Below are 19,298 nucleotides of genomic sequence, written 5' to 3' on the forward strand. Positions count from 1 at the left end.
ACACGGTCATTTCTACCTGGAGCAATGGAAAATGAGAGGTGACCTGACAGAGGCATATAAGATGATGAGAGGCATTGATCGTGTGGATAGTCAGAGGTCTTTTCCTAGGGCTGAAATGGCTGCCACAAGAGGGCACAGGTTTAAGGTGCTGGATAGTAGGTACAGAGGAGATGTTAGGGGTAAGTTTTCTATGCAGAGAGTGGTGAGTGCGTGGAATGGGCTGCCGGCAACGATGGTGGAGGCAGATACGATAGAGTCTTTTAAGAGACTTTTGAATAGGTACATGGAGCTTTGAAAAAGGGAGGGCTATGGGTAACCCTAGTAATTTCTAAGATAGGGACATGTTCGGCACAACTTTGTGGGCTGAAAGGCTTGCATTGTGTTCTAGGTTTTTCTATGTTTCTTTGTTTCTAAACAATGTGCACATGAGTGCAAACTGTCCATGATACTGAGAACATGAGTTTAAAAACACAAAATGCTGGCAGAACTCAGAAGGCCAGACAGCATCTATGGGAGGAGGTAGTGACGACGTTTCGGGCCGAAACCCTTCATCAGGAATGAAGTAACATGGGAAGGGTTTCGGCCCGAAACGTCGTCACTACCTCCTCCCATAGTTGCTGTCTGGCCTGCTGAGTTCTGCCAGCGTTTTGTGTTTTTATTTATTTCCAGCATCTGCAGATTCACTCGTTGTGCTTTTGAGAACATGAGTTTGTAGTCTTTGAAAGAGAGTCCAGAGTTTGTGGAATCAGTTCAGTATTGAAGTGAATGAAATTATCCACACCAGTTCAGGAACCTGATGGTTGAAGAGTTAAATATCTCCACTGTAGCAGCCTGGCATCAGAACAAGTTAGTTTTCCCTGGTAACGACCTTCATCCTAACACCATTGATGCAACATTGATCCCTGCCCATCCCTAGGCTTTTGAGAATCAGAATCAGGTTTAATATCATGAGCATATGTCATGAAATCTGTAGTTTTTGCAGCATTAGTACATTGCAATACATAATAATAAAAACTGAATTACAGTAAGTATATTTATATCGTAGTTAAATTAAATAAGTAATGTAAAAAAAATAGTGAGATAGGCTTCATGGGTTTAATGTCCATTCAGCAATTGGATGGCAGAGGGGAAAGAAGCTGTTCCTGAATTGATAAGTATGTGTATTCAGATTCCTGTACCTCCTTTCTGGTGGCAGCAATGAGAAGGCGTCACGTTGTTGGTGATAGGGGTCCTTGATGATCATTGTCGCGTTTTTGAGGCATCGCTTTTTGAAGATGTCCTGGTACTACAGAGGCTAGTCCCCATGATGGTGCTAACTGAGCTCACAACTTCTTGCAGCTTCTTTCGATCCTTTGCAGTAGCTACCACCCCCCCCCCCCTCAACCCCGTACCAGACAGCCAGACAGCCAGTTAGAGTGCTCTCTATGGTTCATCTGTAGAAATCTGTGAGTGTCCTTAGTGACATATCAAATCTCCCCAAGCTCCTCATGAACTATAGCTGCTGTCATGCCTTTTTTGTAACTGCATCAACATGTTGGGCTCAGAATACATCCTCAGAAATGTTGATACCTCAGAACTTGAAATTGCTCACCTTTTCCAATTCTGATCCCTCTATGAGAACTGGTGTGCGCTCCCTTGCCTTACCCTTTCTAAAGTCCCCAGTCAGTTCTTAGGTCGATGTTGAGTGGAAGGTTGTAGCTGCAACACCACTCAACCAGCTGATCTATCTCGCTCCTGCACACTCTCATGTCTCCATTTGATATTCTACCAACAATGGTTGTATCATCAGCAAATTTTTAGATAGCATTTGAGCTGTGCAAGCACGCATGTGCCCGCACACACACTCTCTCTCTCTCTCTCTTTCTTTCTTCTCTCACACTGTCATTCACATCTGTGAATACCTTCAAGACACTGTCACCATCATTCTTACTCGCTTTCTTTCTCTCTTATTCTCACTTTCATCCACCCTGACTCCCACACATTTTTTTCAAACTTAAAATATTGCCAATTAATGAAAAATCATTGAGAATCTACATCCTGTGTCAATGAATCTGACCAGAAACCAATAGACAATGAACGGAACTATGACACATTTCTCCTTCCCTCTGTTACTCCAAATCTCTCCATACAAACTCAAAAAGTGCATAATTTTATCATTCTGGACTGTGTAAGCTTGAAGCTGTTGCTGTGCAAATTTTGTTCTTGTTGCATTATTCATTTGGTTTCCAATAATGGACCAGCATGGTATGAAAGACTTAGGCCAGAAAACATCGAATGAGCAACCCCAGTATGTGGAGCACCACTTTACTGGGTTGTTAACTTGCCCAGCAGAGCAGTAACAGTTAGAACATGGACAGAGTCCAATATTGGCAAATGACATTTGCAAATTAAAAATATTCATTCACTGCTGTATTTGTCTTTGCAGATGTTTTCCAGATAGAGTTGGCATTCCACTGAGAAACCTCTTGCCCAAATCATCTTGCTTTAGTGCTTCAGTTTTGGCTTTAGTGTTTAAACTAGTAAAGTTCCAGCAGTAATGTTTCTCTGTTTAGATTTGTCTTATTGTAGCCAAGAAATTCTCAGGAAAAGCACAATGTTCCATGGTAGGATTCTTCCAGAAACTAACAGTGAAACATGGTCTGGTATGTGCTCAGTTGTTCACACACCCGAGGTTTTCCTTTTTGCCTTCTTTGTGGGTACATATAACATGCAAGCATGCACGGGGCTATCCACATTTGTGCAGAAGTACCCAATACACTTTAATCACTTTAATGCATTAGAGCAAAAGGATAGTAAGGGATAAAATTGGACCTCCTGAAGATCAGAGTGGTCGGCTATGTATGGAACCAAACAAAATGGGGGAGATCTTAAATGGGTTTTTTGCATCTGTATTTACTAAGGAAACTGGCAAGGAGTCCATGGAAATAAGGCAAACAAGTAGTGAGGTCATGGAACCTATACAGATTAAAGTGGAGGAGGTGCTTGCTGTCTTGAGGCAAATCAGAATAGATGAATCCCCAAGACCTGACAGAGTATTCCCTCGGATCTTGAAGGAGACTAGTGTTAAAATTGCAGGGGCCCTGGCAGATATTTTTAAAATGGCGGTATCCACGGGTGAGGTGCTGGAGGATTGGAGGAGAGCTCATGTTGTTCCGTTGTTTAAAAAAGGCTCTAAAAGTAATTTGGGAAATTATGGGCCAATAAGTTTGAAGTCAATAGTAGGTAAATTATTGTAAGGAGTACTAAGAGAAAGAATCTACAAGTATTTGGATGGACAGGGACTTATTAGGGAGAGTCAACATGGTTTTGTGCGTGGTAGGTCATGTTTAACCAATCTATTAGCGTTTTTGAGGAGGTTACCAGGAAATTGGATGAGTGGAAGGCAGTGGATGTTGTCTACATGGACTTCAGTAAGGCCTTTGACAAGTTCCCACATGGGAGCATAGTTAGAAAGCCTCAGTCACTAGGTATACATGGTGAGGTAGTAAATTGGATTAGACATTGGCTCATTGGGAGGAGTCAGAGAGTAGTAGTGGAGGATTGCTTCTCTGAGTGGAGGCCTGTGACTAGTGGTGTGCCACGGGAATCAGTGCTGGGTCCATTGTTATTTGTCATCTAATCAATGATTTGGATGATGAAGTGGTAAACTGGATCAGCAAATTTGCTGATGATACAAAGATTGGAGGTATAGTGGACAGTGAGGAAGGTTTTCAAAGCTTGCAGAGGGATTTGGACCATCTGGAAAAATGGGCTGAAAATGGCAGTTAGAATTTAATGCAGACAAGTGACTTTGGAAGGACAAACCAAGGTAGAACGTACAAGGTAAATGGTAGGACACTAAGGTGTGCAGTAGAACAGAGGGATCTGGGAATGCAGATACAAAATTCCCTAAAAGTGGCATCACAGGTAGACAGGGTCATAAAGAAAGCTTTTGGTACATTGGCCTTTATAAATCAAAGTATTGAATATAGAAGTTGGAATGTTATGTTGAGGTTATATAAGGCATTGGTGAGGCCAAATTTGGAGTATTGTGTGCTTTTTGGTCACCTAATTACAGGAAGGATATTAATAAGGTTGAAAGAGTGCAGAGGTTTGCAAGGATATTGCCCGGACTTGAGAAACTGATTTACAGAGAAAGGTTGAATAGGTTAGGACTTTATTCCCTGGAGCGTAGAAGAATGAGGGGAGATTTGATAGAGGTGTATAAAATTATGATGGGTATAGATAGAGTGAATGCAAGCAAGCTTTTTCCACTGAGGCTAGGGGAGAAAAAAACCAGAGGACATGGGTTAAGGGTGAAGGGGGAAAAGTTTAAAGGGAACATTAGGGGGAGCTTCTTCACACAGAGGGTGGTGGGAGTGTGGAATGAGCTGCCAGATAAAGTGGTAAATGCGAGCTCACTTTTAATATTTAAGAAAAACTTGGACAGGTACATGGATGAGAGATGTATGGAGGGATATGGTCCAGGTGCAGGTCGGTGGGACTAGACAGAAATATGGTTCAGCACAGCCAAGAAGGGCCAAAAGGCCTATTTCTGTGCTGTAATGTTCTGTGGTTCTATTAAATTCACACATGTAATCCATGAATGGAAAGGGTCATTCACCTAGAGGTAAAATTTCAGAAGAACAACTTCAGTGCAACTTAATTTCTGTCCTCTCGTACTACCTGAGTGGCAATTGCAAAATCTTTCTTTGGCCACCTACATGAGCTCATTGGCAGATTTGTTAGCTGTTAACTGCCCCTTCTCTAGATGGCTGGTGGGAGTACTGGGGATATAAATAATCATGTGAAAGATTATTTATATATAGGTTACATGGAAATAGATGAGGGGATGGAGTTACTGTGATCCTCTGAGAGGTAATATAGATTTGATTGTCTGATTAGATTCCTTCGCCATAATGAAATTGCATATTTTCATTATGCAATTTCACTTTCACTGTGTCACTTTCGTGGGCTGCATGTATTCAAAGGGCTGAATTGTCTTGTTTGCTACTGCTGCATACAGATTTGAAATTTGATTATGTGTAGAGTTTTTGACCCAAGTTTGTTATTACTCCTCTTTCTAAGGTCTGTCTTTACAAAGGAAGTTGAACATGGAGAGCTTAGACCTGCTCGGAACAACCAATGGCCTGGCGGGACATCTTCGGACTGCTCCTTTCTGAGGGAGGAAGAGTGTGCTGGTGGTCTGGACCCATTGTCCTTGCGACTCATGATGCAGGACTGTACAGCAGTAAAGACTATGCTTCTCAAGCTAAAGAGAATTCTGCAGGAGGTAATCATTAAATTCTTTCACACAGCTTTCAGGGACAATTGGTAATTGGTTTATTATTGTCCCATGTGCTGAGTTGCAGTGGAAAGCTTTGTTTTGCATGTCTTCTAGACAGATCATTCCAAACATAAATATATTGATGTAGTACAAAGTGGGAAAACAAAAACTATGCATAATATTGTGTTACAGTTCCAGAGAAAGTGCGATGCAGATAGATAAATAAGGAGTAAGGGCCCTGAATATGTCGACTGGTCAGACTCATTTTGAAGAATGAAGGACATTACCCCCTGACTATGGCACAATGTTTCTCATATTTCCATATTTCCTTATGACACCAAAGAGAGCATTTGAGTCTGCGCTAGCTATCAGAGAGTTCCCTTTAGTCCAATCACAGGATTCCATTCTGCCACTCATTCTCTTTTATCTATCCAACAACGTCTCCCTGATGCATCCTCTACATACCTAATTTACAGTCATTAAGAACTCTATCAATCAGCACATCTTTGGGATCTTGGAGGAAACTGGAACACCTGGAGAATACCAACATAGTCACTGGAGAATGTAAAAAATCCACAAAGACAACACCAGAAGTTAGAATTGAATCCATCCATGGAATGGCTACATTACCTACAGCTTCACAGTTCAGCACAGGACTTGAATTAAATTGTCCCAGTATTAATAAATTAAACCTTGCTTTCAATTATTTTAATTTCTGAGAAATTATCTTAGAGCTATTGTTATTATATTATAAAGGCAGAGTACGACAATGCAGAAACTGATTTAATTCTCTATATCCTAGGGTGCCCAGTAATAGCATAATATCAGATGATTACTATTGCAATTTGTTTGTCCCATTATGGAAGTTATTGTTCAACATGACAAAGCTAGTATTCATGCTTTGTGTTAAACCCTTGGCAGAATTTGAAGAGAAATATGTTTTACAAGCCAGATTTTGTTTGTTAGTTTACCAGGTTTACTTCCCATAATAGTTTGCAACAGTTACTGAATATTTAAGCAGTATTTTCAACATTCTTGTCTTTTTCATTTTCTGTGGTGTTCTGAGAGCAGAGCAAAGCTCTCCTCTGCGACACTGATATTACCTATCATTGCCCAACTCGTTGATGAACCATTTGTTCCACTGAGCATGCACAAATACAATATGTTCAGGCTGTGCATCAAACTGTTTAACTATTTTTTTTACCTGTTTAGAAAGAAATCTTGAATTATTTACACTAATTTTAATAATTTTAAATATGCTTATCAGAATAATTTATAACTAATGAAACTACTAATTTTTTGAAAATAATTAGTTTCATTATTTCTATGTTTGCTATTGACAAGCTATTTATCTAATGGTTCTTACAAACCAATTTGGGATGATTAATGCATTGAATATGTTGCAAAATACAAGTTATTGTTGTATATCAGAATCAGGTTTATAATCTCTAACATAGGTCATGAAATTTGTTTTTATTTTGCAACAATACAGTGCAAGACATTAAAATTACTGAAAATTACAAAATAAATAAATGGTACAAAAGATCAAAAGAATTTACATCCAATTACAATTAAAAACAGAACTTGCATCTACATAACATATGACACATTCTTTGCAGAGTGTCCAAAGTGACATAAGGCAAATTTTCAGTATTGTTTTTCAGTGGAGGTTCATAGCAGACAATTTGTGTACTCTAATTTCTTACAGACTACATTTTGATGAAGACCAGATAAATTATGAAGAATATATATTGACCAGATACAAGGAGAAAACTAACTTTCTAATTAGTTTACTTCATTTGATAGGGCACATTGTGCTTCAATTTAAAACATCTAACAAATGACCACACTTTTATCAGTGTAGCACTCCAATACTATCCTGGAGCAGCAGCCTAGACTTTTTGCTGAAATGTCTGGATTTGGACTTGACTTCACAAGATTCTTATTCAAAGAAAAGAACTCATTCTTCGACACACCACCAGAACCTTGGCTCAATCACTGTTGTATTTTTGTGGAATTGAAAGAAATGAAATATTATAGGAAATGCTTTTTATTGATTATTATCAATATCTATTGAACATGGTGCAACTTAATTCAGCTTCCAAAATAGACAGATAGATAGATTCTTTATTGATCCCAAAGGAAATTGCAGTGTCACAGTAGCATTACAAGTGCACTTATATACAAGTATTAGAAGAGAAGCAGAAAAAATAAGTTTACACAAACAGTCTAAAAGGAGGAGGTCATCACTCCCACAGCTGTAGGTTGACACATTATAGAGCTTAAGAGCCAAGGGTAAGAATAGCCTCATATTGCACTCTTTGGAGCAGCGCTGTTTTCTTAGCCTGTTACTAAAAGTGTTCCTCTGTACAGCCAAGGTGGCATGCAGCAGATGAGAAACATTGTCCAGAATTGTCAGGATTTCTGTAGGATCCTTTGTTATTCCACAGCCTCCAATGTGTCTAGTTTGACATCTGTAACAGAGCCAGCAATTCTACTCAGTTTACCCATTGCCCCAGCACAGCACCACATAGAAGATTGTATTGGTGACAGCAGACCAGTAGACCATGTGATGGAGCAGCCTGCATACGCCAAAGGATCTCTGTCTCCTGAGAGGCAACTCTGGTCCTTCTTGTACACAGCCTCTGTGTTAGTACTCCACTCAAGTCCATCATCCAGGTGCAGCCCCAGGTACTTGTAGGTCCTTACTATATTCACGTCCTCACTATCAATAGTAACAGGGAACACTGCAGGCTTAATCTTCCTAAAGTCTATCACCATCTCCTTTGTCTTGCTGATGTTGAGCTGCAGATGATTCAGCTTTACCATTTAACAAAGTCCTCTACCAGGCCCCTGTATTACTCTCTTTACATACCCAAATATTGCTGAGTCATCAGAGAATTTTTGCAGTTGACATGACTCAGTGTTGTATGAAAGGTTTGAGGTATACAGATTAAACAGGAAGGTAGCCAATACAGTACCTGCAGGGCCCCAGTGCTGCTTATAGCCATGTCCGACACGCAGCTCTGAAGCTGCACAAACTGTGGTCTGCCAGTCCGTTATCTAGGATACAATGGAGTGCCAACCTGCATTGAATGGAGCTTCTCCCCCAGCAATTAGGGCAGTATGGTATTGAAGGAATTTGGGAAATCAAAAAGCATGAACTTTGCAGTGCTGTCTTGCTTATCCAAATGAGCAGTCCAATCTCTGTTCAGCAGCTAGATGACAGTATCATTGAGTTCAGTGTCCAAAAACTGCAGAGGATTGAGGGCTGATCTGACCAGGGGTCGGAGGTGAGCCAGGACCAGCCTTTCTAGCGTCTTTAAGATGTGTGAGGTCAGAGCCACTAGATGATAGTCATTCAAGACTTTTGGTCAGCCCTTCTTGGGTACTGGGACCACACATGATGCTTTCCACACAGTCGAGACCTTTTCCAGGCTGAGAGTCAGGTTGAAAATGCGTTGGAAAACTCCACACAGCTGCTCAGCACACACTTTCAGGACCTTGGGGTTCACACTATCCAGTGCCAGTCTTTGCCGTGTCTCAGTTCGCCCCAAGCCCTTCTCACCTGCTCGGTAGTGAAGGTGAGTCCATGATGACCGGAGAGCTGGTGGAAGGTGGGACGGGGGTGGTAAAGATTGGGATGATAGCAGCTGGTATGTAGAAGTGTGGATGGTAGCTGCAGGGCAAAGAGGGGATACAGACAGTGGTAACCTGTGGTGTTCATCCATGTGATGAATTAAAGGGAGGAAGAAGACAGGTGTTGGTGCTGAGAGAGTATTGGATATCTCAACACCTGGACTGGTCTGCTAAGAGGGGTGTGAGCAGGAGGCCAATTGTCAAACCTATTAAAGAATTGGTTTCAAGAAATAGTTTATTGATTCACCTTCTTTACATTATCAAATTCACTACGATTATTCCACTTCCAGGTTTCTTTTCCTTGTCTGAAGAGACTCTTGATAAGAATCTGAATCAGGGTTTAATATCATTGGCATAGGTCATGAAATTTGTTGTTTCGTGGCAGCAGTACATTGTAATACATAATAAGGAGAAGTATAAATTGCAATGTAAAGTACATATCTGTGAAAATAGTTAAATAAAATAAGCAGTGCAGAAAGAGGGGATAATACTGAAATAGTATCCATGGGTTAAAAGTCCATTCAGAAATCTGAAGGAGGAAGAGAAGAAGCTGTTCCTGAAATGTTGAGTGAGAGTCTTCGGGCTCCTGTATCCTGTAAAAGATGATCCATCATGAAATACAACCCCCTTCCTCTTCCTCTTTCATTGAATCCAAAATAACTATTTAAACTAGCACAATATTTGAATGGTTATTTTCTGATTTTACAACCTTTCTGCTTGCCAACACAGCAGCTTCCAGATGGAACTTGTTGAATATTCTCAATATGTTTGTAGACTCCCTGAAAGAGACTAATTCTCTTTTGGATTATCTGGTTTGTGTAGCTCATATTGTTAACTCCATAATTAGCATGATACAAAATTAGTCCTATAGGTTCTCAGTTATAATTTAAAGGTAAAAAGCAATCAGTGTGTTTACACTGCAGGCATCATTTGAGTTGCTAATTCAAATTTTCCTGTATCTCCAGTGGGAAATATTCTCTCAAAGATGCTTCATCAGCAAAATTTGCTGCTTTAGAATAATTTGTAAAACAGCAATCAGGTTTTACAGCATGGAAACAGGCCCTTTGGCCCAATTGTTCCACACAGATCAAGATTCCCATCTAAGCAAGTCCCATCTGTGTGTGTTTGGCCGCTATTCCTCCAAACCTTTCCTATCCAAGTACCTTTTTAATGCTGTTATTGTACCTGCTTCAACGACTTCCTCTGGCATGACATTCCATGGTGTATTCTGGTGTATTCCAAAACATTTAATTCTAAAGCTCTAAAATTTTGTTGCTGAACAATGTAGTCTTTTTTGGTGGAGGTGTTAGATGAGAATAAATCTTTTGCCCAAACCTTCCACATGAAGTACGAGTGTCTGAGTTTTCCTAATCCATCCTTGTGAACTCTTGTCAAGAGTTATATTGATACAGCGGGACAATTTCTGAAGCCTTGGTGGAGTAGAAGGGCATTGATGACCTACCCCTTCACAGGGCTTCTTTTGCACTGCTGCACACTTGGCCTTGAAAGGTCCTCAGTTGTGGCTTAAGTGTGAAGCTCCGAATCTCCTGCTGGGCTGCTCTGTCTGATGGGGATTGCTGAACTAATAGTTCCTGCAGCACTTCTATGGGTAGAGTTGAAAGCCTGGAATCTCATCCAAAAATTAACTGGATTATTTATGTATCTGTTAATAGCACGAAATTGTTTTTGCTGTCTGGATTCTAAAGTTTAAATAGCGAGTAGAAGGGATTAAATGAGTTTCATTTCCTGTCTCTGAAATTTAGAAGGTAGAATGCTGGTTTGATTGATTTTCTTCTGGCAGACTATCACTCCGACAATCTACTGTTCTTGGTTTGAGTTTGTGTATTAAAATAATTGGAAACTCAAGATACTGCAGATACTGGAATCCTGAGCAACAAACAATTTGTTAAAGAAACTCAGTTGGTCAGACAACATCTACGGAGGGAAATGGACGGTTAACCTTTTTGGATCAAGACCTTTTATTGGGGTGGATTCATTTTCCTCCACAGATTCTGCCTGGCCCTCTGAATTCCTCCAGCATCTCTCTTTTTTTAATTGAAATAATTGTTCTGTTTTAGCAGCAAATGAAGTCAGAAATGCTGTCTTCAGTTGAGATGGTAAAATAATTACTTAAAGGAGCACACTATATGAATGATAAAGCCATAATGAAAACAATTATGTTGGCTGAGTAATAAATAGTTCAATGATGTCTTGAAGCTCTGTTTCTGTGTCTTGGTTATTTAGTTTGCTACATATAATGCATATTCAAACTGCTACTAATGAAATTAATGAACCCTAGTATCAGTGCTAAATTGCATGTAACAGTGTATATTTGTGGCTGAAATTGAGCAGAAGTATAAAGTACAGCGGTGTGATGAGAATTCTGGTACACTTTCAGAGAATTCTAGTTCTATTACTGTTTTGCTTGCCAAGTTAGTTGACAAATAGAACATGTCAAATGTATAATTTCAGGGTGATTGATGTATATTGAAATATACAGTAGTTTCATAAGCACTAACTGCAGGTTCAGTCATGTATCACAGGTATTAATTAACGTATGTTCAGTTAGAGAGGTGCAGGCACTAGAGTGTGTTGACTTGGGGACCTAAATAATAGATTTGAGGTGCATAACCATTGATTTGTGCTTATTCTCTGGTTATACGTATTTCTGCTTCCAAGATAAGTTGAACATACTTCATTTGTGGTTCTGGATGAGTGTCAGCATGAGTTTCATCCTGCAGGTTCTATCTGTCCTGTCCTCATGAAATTACTTTACCTCTACTCTGCCAATGGATAGCATTCAGAAGTGAGAACCATGGCTGATTCTCTCCCAGTGACTCTGACCAAGACAAACTGTTACACAGAAAGCTGTGCAAAAGACTTAGACACACATATATAGCTAGGGTGCCTACGATTTTTGCACAATACTGTTTTTGTCAATGTGGAGTGGAGAGTGAGTTTGTAAATCTGGCGGGAGCATAGGATGTTGGGAATAGTGAGGGTGGAGTGGCACGGCAGGGTTCTGAGAAGGAGTACCAGGGCAGGGGGTGGTGCGGGTGCAGACAAACCCAACCCTGAGATACCAGTCAAGGACTTCTGATTCCAAACAACTGGTTTATTGATCATTACAAAATGTCTTTCTGAAGCTTCCCTCTCCCTTCCCCTTTTCCCAACCATGATTCTACTCTTCCTGCCCCTTCTCACTCTTAGTCCATGATAGAGAACCACATCAGAACAAGGTTTATCATCAGTCACATAAGCTATGAAATTTGTTTTCTTTTCATGGTAGCAATGCAGTGCACTATATAAGATCACTACAGTACGGGCACCCTAGCTGTATAGATATGCGTAAGACTTTTGCACAGTACTGTAGCTGAGATTAGCTAACCCATCACAGACCATTGGTTTTATCATTTTGTAAGTTGAATTAAATTGAATTGAGTTCATTTCTTATATCCTTCACATACATGAGGAGTAAAAATCTTTATGTCACGTCTCCATCTAGATGTGCCATGTGCAATCATAGTAATTTGTAATTATTTGTAATAAATAGAACAGTCAATGTAATATAGAATATACTCAAATCAGCATGAGTTCATCAGTCTGATGGCCTGGTGGAAGAAGCTGTCCTGGAGCCTGTTGTCCTGGCTTTTATGCTGCGGTACCGCTTCCCCAATGGTTGCAGCTGGAATAGGTTGTGGTTGGGATTACTTGGGTCCCCAATGATCTTAAGGGCCATTTTTACACACCTGTCCTTGTAAGTGTCCTGAATTATGGGAAGTTCACATCTACAGATGTGCTAGGCTGTCTGCACCACTCTCTGCAGAGTCCTGCGATTGAGGGAAGTACTGTTCCCATTCCAGGCAGTGATGCAGCCTGTCAGGATACTCTTAATTGTGCCCCTGTAGAAAGTTCTTAGGATTTGAGGGCCCATACCAAGCTTCCTCAACCATCTGAGGTGAAAGAGGCACTGTTTTGCCTTTTTCATCACACAGCTGGTGTGTACAGACCATGTGAAGTCCTCAGTGATGTGGATGCCGAGAAACGAAACAGTTTACCCTCTCAACCCCAGATCCATTGATGTCAATAGGGGTTAGCCCGTCTCCGTTCCTCCTGTAATCCACAACCAGCTCCTTTGTTTTTGTGACATTGACAATTGCAATTATTCCTACTTGACAATTGCAGAAAGATCAAAATCAAATATTTGCAATGTTGAGCAAGGAGAACAGAAAATAAATCTAACAATCACAATTGAAAACACAAGTAATATTGCTAACATTGCTTTATTCTTGTAACGTGTGCTGAGACACTATGAAGACTTTTGCGTGCTATCAGGCAGATCATGCAATATGTAATTACATTGAGGTACTTAAAAAAAAAACAATGCAGAATATAGTATTGTGGTTACATGGAAAGTACAGTGCAGGGAAACAAAAGCAGTGCAAGGGCCAACACAAGGTTGAGTGAGAGCAAGAATTCATCTTTACTGTATGAAAGGTTCATTCAAGAGTCTTATAATAGTGAGTGAATGTCCAGGTGGATAGGGTCTTTGGTTATGTTAGCTGCTTTTCTGAGGCAACCAGAAGTGGAGACAGAATCAATGGAGGGGAGGCCATATTCTGTTGGACCAATGGTAACCATTGAATCTCCAGTCTAACATATGTATGTCCTTAAGAAATAAAGTTTTACTCCCAGATGACCTCAATTTAACCCTGTATCTTCAGAACTGGTCTTATTTCCCCATCCACATTCCCAGTACCGTACTGGAACTGTAAGGTGGAGTTAGTACAGTATATAACGATAAAAAAATTTAAAAAGTGGAACCTTGGTGAAAGGCTGAACAAAGCTCTTTTTCTTTTAAATTCACACATAGAAAATGCATCAAAAATTTACAAATGCTCAAACCATATAATGTCCAATTAAGCAGTTTTGGGAATTGGATTAGTCTTTGCAAATGATTTGCATCTTAAAAAGTCTACTGCCAAATGTTTTGGAAAAAGTATGAAACCCTACTTATTATCAAAAATCAAATTGAAAATATATTATATTGCAACTCATTGTTAAGTGAATTTTCTCAGCAAATCTTGTGTCCTTAAAGGATTACAGACTGAAGTCAAAAAGAAAACATAAAGCCAGATCATCCCATTAACTTCAATAGGATTGAATTTAGGAGTCAGAGTACAACATTTTGCTATTTTGCAGTGAGCCTAGCATTTCTGACTGGAGAATGATTTCTAAGCATACATTTCAAAGTAATATCAGTGGATGAGAACTAATTACCTAAATGTGCCTCTGTTTCAGAGAACCAGTTAGGAAGGGCATTTATATTCTACCTGTGTAGTTTGCAACATGGTGGTGTGAGGACTGAATTTTCCTTCTTCCAGTAACCACACCCCTTCCTCATCCCCCACCAGACCTTTTCCCCCTCAATTCATCTCACCCCCATCTCCATGTCTCTTTATCCTCCTCCATCCTTTCCATCTGCCCATCACCAAGATCTTTGTCTACTGTTTCCATTCCCTACTCTTCCCTCCTCTCTCCCTAGTCTACCAACTTCTCCTCATCAGTTTCCATTTCCAGCCCTTTGTCACTTCCCAGCTTCTGGTGCCATTTCCACTCTTCCATCTCTCATCTGCCTATTGACTCTCCTCACACCTGGATCCACCTATCACCTGCAACATCTTGCCCCACCCTTTTCCTCTCCTTCTCTATACTTTATTATTATTTATAACTCTATATCTTTTTGCCCAGGTGAACAGCTGAACAGTCTCGACCCCAAATGTCAACTTACATTTTCCTCCACAGGTGCTGGTTGACCTACTGAGTTCCTCCAGCATGCTGTGTTGCTTAGGATTACAGTATCTTGTGTCTAAGAGATGATCAGTAAACTCCAAATCTTGAAAATTCAGCTTATCTGAAGCTCTGCTCTCCAAAGTTTCCCTGGAATTCCCTTTCTTCAAACACAACAGTCCTAGCTGATCAATGAAATTTTATCTTCAATCCAACTATCCACCACAGGTTAATAACAGAGCTAATGGAGGTAGGCTCATTGGAGCACTTAGATATATAAAGCCATTTCAACTGACCATGATGCTGGGATCTATGAGAGGAAGAGCTAAGGTGGGTGTGGACAGTCTTATTAGGGTTAGAGAATTATCAATTAGAAGACATAAGCTTAAGGTGAAAAGGGGAGTGATTCAATAGGAGCTTGAATCGCAATGTTTACACCCAGAGGGTGGTCAGTGTACAGAATATGCTGCCAGAGTAAGTAGTTGAGGAGGATTTGTTAACAACATTTAAGAAGTATTTGGAGAAGTACACAGATAGGTGGATATGGGCCAAATGCAGAAAAATTACACTAGCTCAGATGAAATCTTAGTGAGCATGACTAGTTCAGCCGAAGGGCCCGTTTCTGACTCAGTGACTGATTCTGATTGGATTTTGGTGCTCAAAACAAATGTTCTGTTGAAAGATTATTGACCTGAAGACTTAAGTCACTTTTACTCTCTGTAGGAGCTATCTAAATTGCAGTGTATTTCCATCATTTTCAGGTTTTTATTTATCAGATTGAGGTGAAATTTGTTGTCTTTGTAGCAGCAGTGCAATGCAATACAGAATAATAGAGAAAAAATGTGAATTCCAGTATGCATATATTAATTAATTATATTAAATAAGTAGTGAAAAAATAAAAAAATTAAAATGTGGTGTGTTTTGGACTTTCCTGAGCTGACGCAATTGATAAAACCTGATAACTTCAGGCTGTTTTAGCGGTGGAGCCTCATTAGGGCAATTTCATTTTAAGGCAGTGGAAGAAATTGCAGATTTAGATAGTGCATTTATATTCATCTTATAGCAGTAGTGAAATTCCCATTCATTTTTCTTGTTTAACCAGTACTTCCCAGCTGGGTTGTTAAGAAACACAGAAACTAGTGGAAACAACTACCCAGCTTTATTGCTCCTGCTTGAAGTAACAAAGTATTAGACAGGCATAAAATGACAGGTGTCACTCTTTGTCAAGCTTTTCATTTTTTTGACATATTTTCCAAACTGGATGACTCAAGAACCATATTTTAAGGCAAGTTAAAGTATAACACATGTAGGTCAGAGACCATCGAAGTTGCCTTTAGGGGTAGAACATGAGCAATCACACAATTATAGAATAAAGCACAGAAGTATCTGAACAGTAACACGATGTAGGTTTTATAGTTTTGGCAGCCTGTTTCACTCTTATCTCAATAATTACATTCAACTGGCTAAACATCTGGTTAACATGTTAGATGTATAGTCCATAAGAGATTGTGATTGATCCTGTCTAATTTTGAGTACCAATGAACTGGACCTTCATGTACAGCCATAGGTTTATAATTTTTCAAACCAAATTCCACTTTATGTTGGTGTTGAGCTATTTATATCGTGGAATAACCATATAACCATATAAGCATATAACAATCACAGCACGGAAACAGGCCATCTTGGCCCTCCTAGTCCGTGCCGAACTCTTAATCTCACCTAGTCCCACCTACACACACTCAGCCCATAACCCTCCACTCCTTTCCTGTACATATACCTATACAATTTTACCTTATATGACACAACTGAACTGGTCTCTACTACTTCTACAGGAAGCTCATTCCACACAGCTATCACTCTCTGAGTAAAGAAATACCCCCTCGTGTTTCCCTTAAACTTCTGCCACCTAACTCTCAAATCATGTCCTCTCGTTTGAATCTCCCCTACTCTCAATGGAAACAGCCTAATTTTAAATACCTCGATCAAATCCCCCTTCAACCTTCTACACTCCAATGAATAGAGACCTAACTTGTTCAACCTTTCTCTGTAACTTAATTGCTGAAACCCAGGTAACATCCTAGTATATCGTCTCTGCACTCTCTCTAATTTATTGATATCTTTCCTATAATTCGGTGACCAGAACTGCACACAATATTCTAAATTTGGCCTTACCAATGTCTTGTACAATTTTAACATTACAGTCCAACTTCTGTATTCAATGCTTTGATTTATAATAATGCTTTGAATAATATATACCTGTTGTGTACCAATGTGAAAGATATCTCCAAGCAGTTTGAAGAGGAAAAGTGGACAGCCAGGGGTCAGTGTACACATTAGCAAAAATGATATAGGTAGAAAAAGGGATGAGCTCCTACAGAGTGAATATCGGTACTTAGAAGGTTAAAAAGCATGAACTCATGGTTTGTAATATCTGGGTTATTCTCATTGATATTTGCTAGTGAGAGTAGGAATACCCTCACTAGTGAATGGCACTGAGTAGGTCAGCACGTGGCTGAGGAGTTGGTACAAGAGGGAAGGATTCACGTGAGTGGATCTTTGGGATCTCTACTGGGGCAGATGTGATGAGTACAAGAGGGGTGTGTTCCATCTGAGCTGCGGGAGGACTGATATCCTGGTGAGGAGTTTGTTAAAGCTACTTGGAGGTTTTAAGCTACTCTAGTAGGGGGTTCGGGAGTGGTGGAGGTTGTAATAAACATGTAATAGTATTGTAGATGAGAAAGTTGAGGAAAATATAAAAGTTAAAGTGAGCAAGGGACTGTAACTGCCTTAGTGGTTGGGGATTATATGAGCATAATTTGTTCAGTATGTCCAGGATACTTTCTCAAGCATTGTTTAGATGGCCTTACGAGAACGCATGCAATACAACCTATTGGGTATGAAGCTGGACAGGTGATGTATGTGTCACTTTAAGATCAGAGGACAGAAGTCTATTCACTTTTAAGATAGTTGTGAGAAAAAATATAGGACTGGTCCATAAGTTAAACTGCTAATTTGGCAGAAGGTAATTTGTATGGCATTAGATAAGAAGTTGCGTAGATTGACTCAGACAGGCTGTTTACAGGTAAAGAGGATGTCTTGCAAATGAGAGGCTTTTTAAAGTGAGAAAGGGGGGAGTTCAGGACCAACATACTTCTGTTAGAGCAAAAGGCAAAGCTGGCATTAATAGAGAACCCTGGGTTATTGAAGAATGTTAAGGAACTCATCAGGAAAATGGTGAAGACATACGTCTGGTACAGGAGAAGGGGTCAAGAGAGTCCCTGAGGAGAGTAAGGGGTGTAAGAGTACACTTAAGAATTAAATCATGAGGGGAAACAGGAGGACATCAAATATCCTTGGTATCTTAGGCAAGAGGGAACCCTATGAGATTCTGTAAGCATATCAAGAGTAACTAGAGAGATTATAGTGTAAGTGAGAGTTAGAAAAAATTAAAGGGGATCTGGGGATGATGGATAAGTGGAAGGAGCTGCCAAAGGATGTGGTAAAGTTGGGTAAAATTCCAATAATTCATAGACAATTGGGCAAGTATGTGGATAAGGAAGGTATAGAAGGATATGGATCAACTGGAGAGAAATGGGACTAGCTGAGCTTGGAAGTTTGGTCAGCATGGATATTAGGTCAAAGGGCCTGATTCCATGTTGTATAACTGGATGACTCTCTGTGTACCAGTCCCATTGTGTCTGAACAGACTCTTTAAATGAACAATCCAAACAGTTCAATTATTGTTCTTTGGTGATCTGCAGACACTTTCAACTTCATCTCATTCAGTTTTCTGTTGTAAACCACCAACATTTGAGTGCACAGATACTGGCTGAATCTGAATTGTTGACACAAGCGACTGCAGATGCTGGAATTTGGCAGCAGACAAAACGGAGGAAATCTGGGGGTCAGCACACAATTTTGGACAGTCAAAATTTTGGATCGAGACCCTTCATCTGGCCACAATCTGAAGTTTTACAGTTGTTGGGTGCTGGAGTTGGAGGCAAATATTGAAGCCACCTGATTGTTCACATGCCAAGTATAAAGAGCAGGAGGCTGTGAGGTTTGTCTTTACATCATGTTGGAGGAAGTGAATTGTCCCTCAGACACTACAGCTGGGTTGTTTTGTTTGAGCAGTGATATATTTCTAGTGTCAGGATGATTTGAACGGAGGAAAAAAAGCAGGCAGTCAGATTTTACAGCTCCTGCTGCCTTTTTCCTTAGTGGTGGTTGTTATAGGTTTAAGAGATGCTGTCAGAATAACCTTGCACATAATTGGCATTTTGCAGTCAGAACACACTGCAACTGTGCCATTCTAGTGGCGGAGGGAGTCACAGATTGGATGAGTATGCATTTTCTTAACTTATTGGTGTTGTCTGCATTGTTTGAACATAAGAATTAGGAGCAGGAGTAGGCCATCCGGCCCATCGAGCCTTCCCCACCATTCAATAAGATCATTGCTGATCTGTCTGTAGACTCAGCTCCATCTACCTGCCTTTTCCCTATAACCCTTAGTTTCCTTACCATGTAAAAACCTATCTAACTGTTTCTTAAATATATTTAATGAAGAAACCTCAACTGCTTCCCTGGGCAGAGAATTCCACAG

General features: G+C 40.0%; 1 protein-coding gene across 4 annotated transcripts in view; it reads left to right on the forward strand.

Annotated features, from left to right (window-relative positions):
- ccser1 (coiled-coil serine-rich protein 1) overlaps window positions 1-19,298 on the forward strand; it is a 1,385,167-nt gene that overhangs the window by 608,601 nt on the left and 757,268 nt on the right. For all 4 annotated transcript variants that reach the window (XM_059965410.1, XM_059965409.1, XM_059965412.1 and 1 more), the window contains one exon: window positions 5,068-5,272. In XM_059965410.1, coding sequence (XP_059821393.1) covers window positions 5,068-5,272 — 205 coding nt within the window. The remainder of the gene's footprint in view (window positions 1-5,067; window positions 5,273-19,298) is intronic.

Source organism: Hypanus sabinus, chromosome 3, assembly GCF_030144855.1.
Source record: "Hypanus sabinus isolate sHypSab1 chromosome 3, sHypSab1.hap1, whole genome shotgun sequence".
NCBI lineage: Eukaryota > Metazoa > Chordata > Chondrichthyes > Myliobatiformes > Dasyatidae > Hypanus > Hypanus sabinus.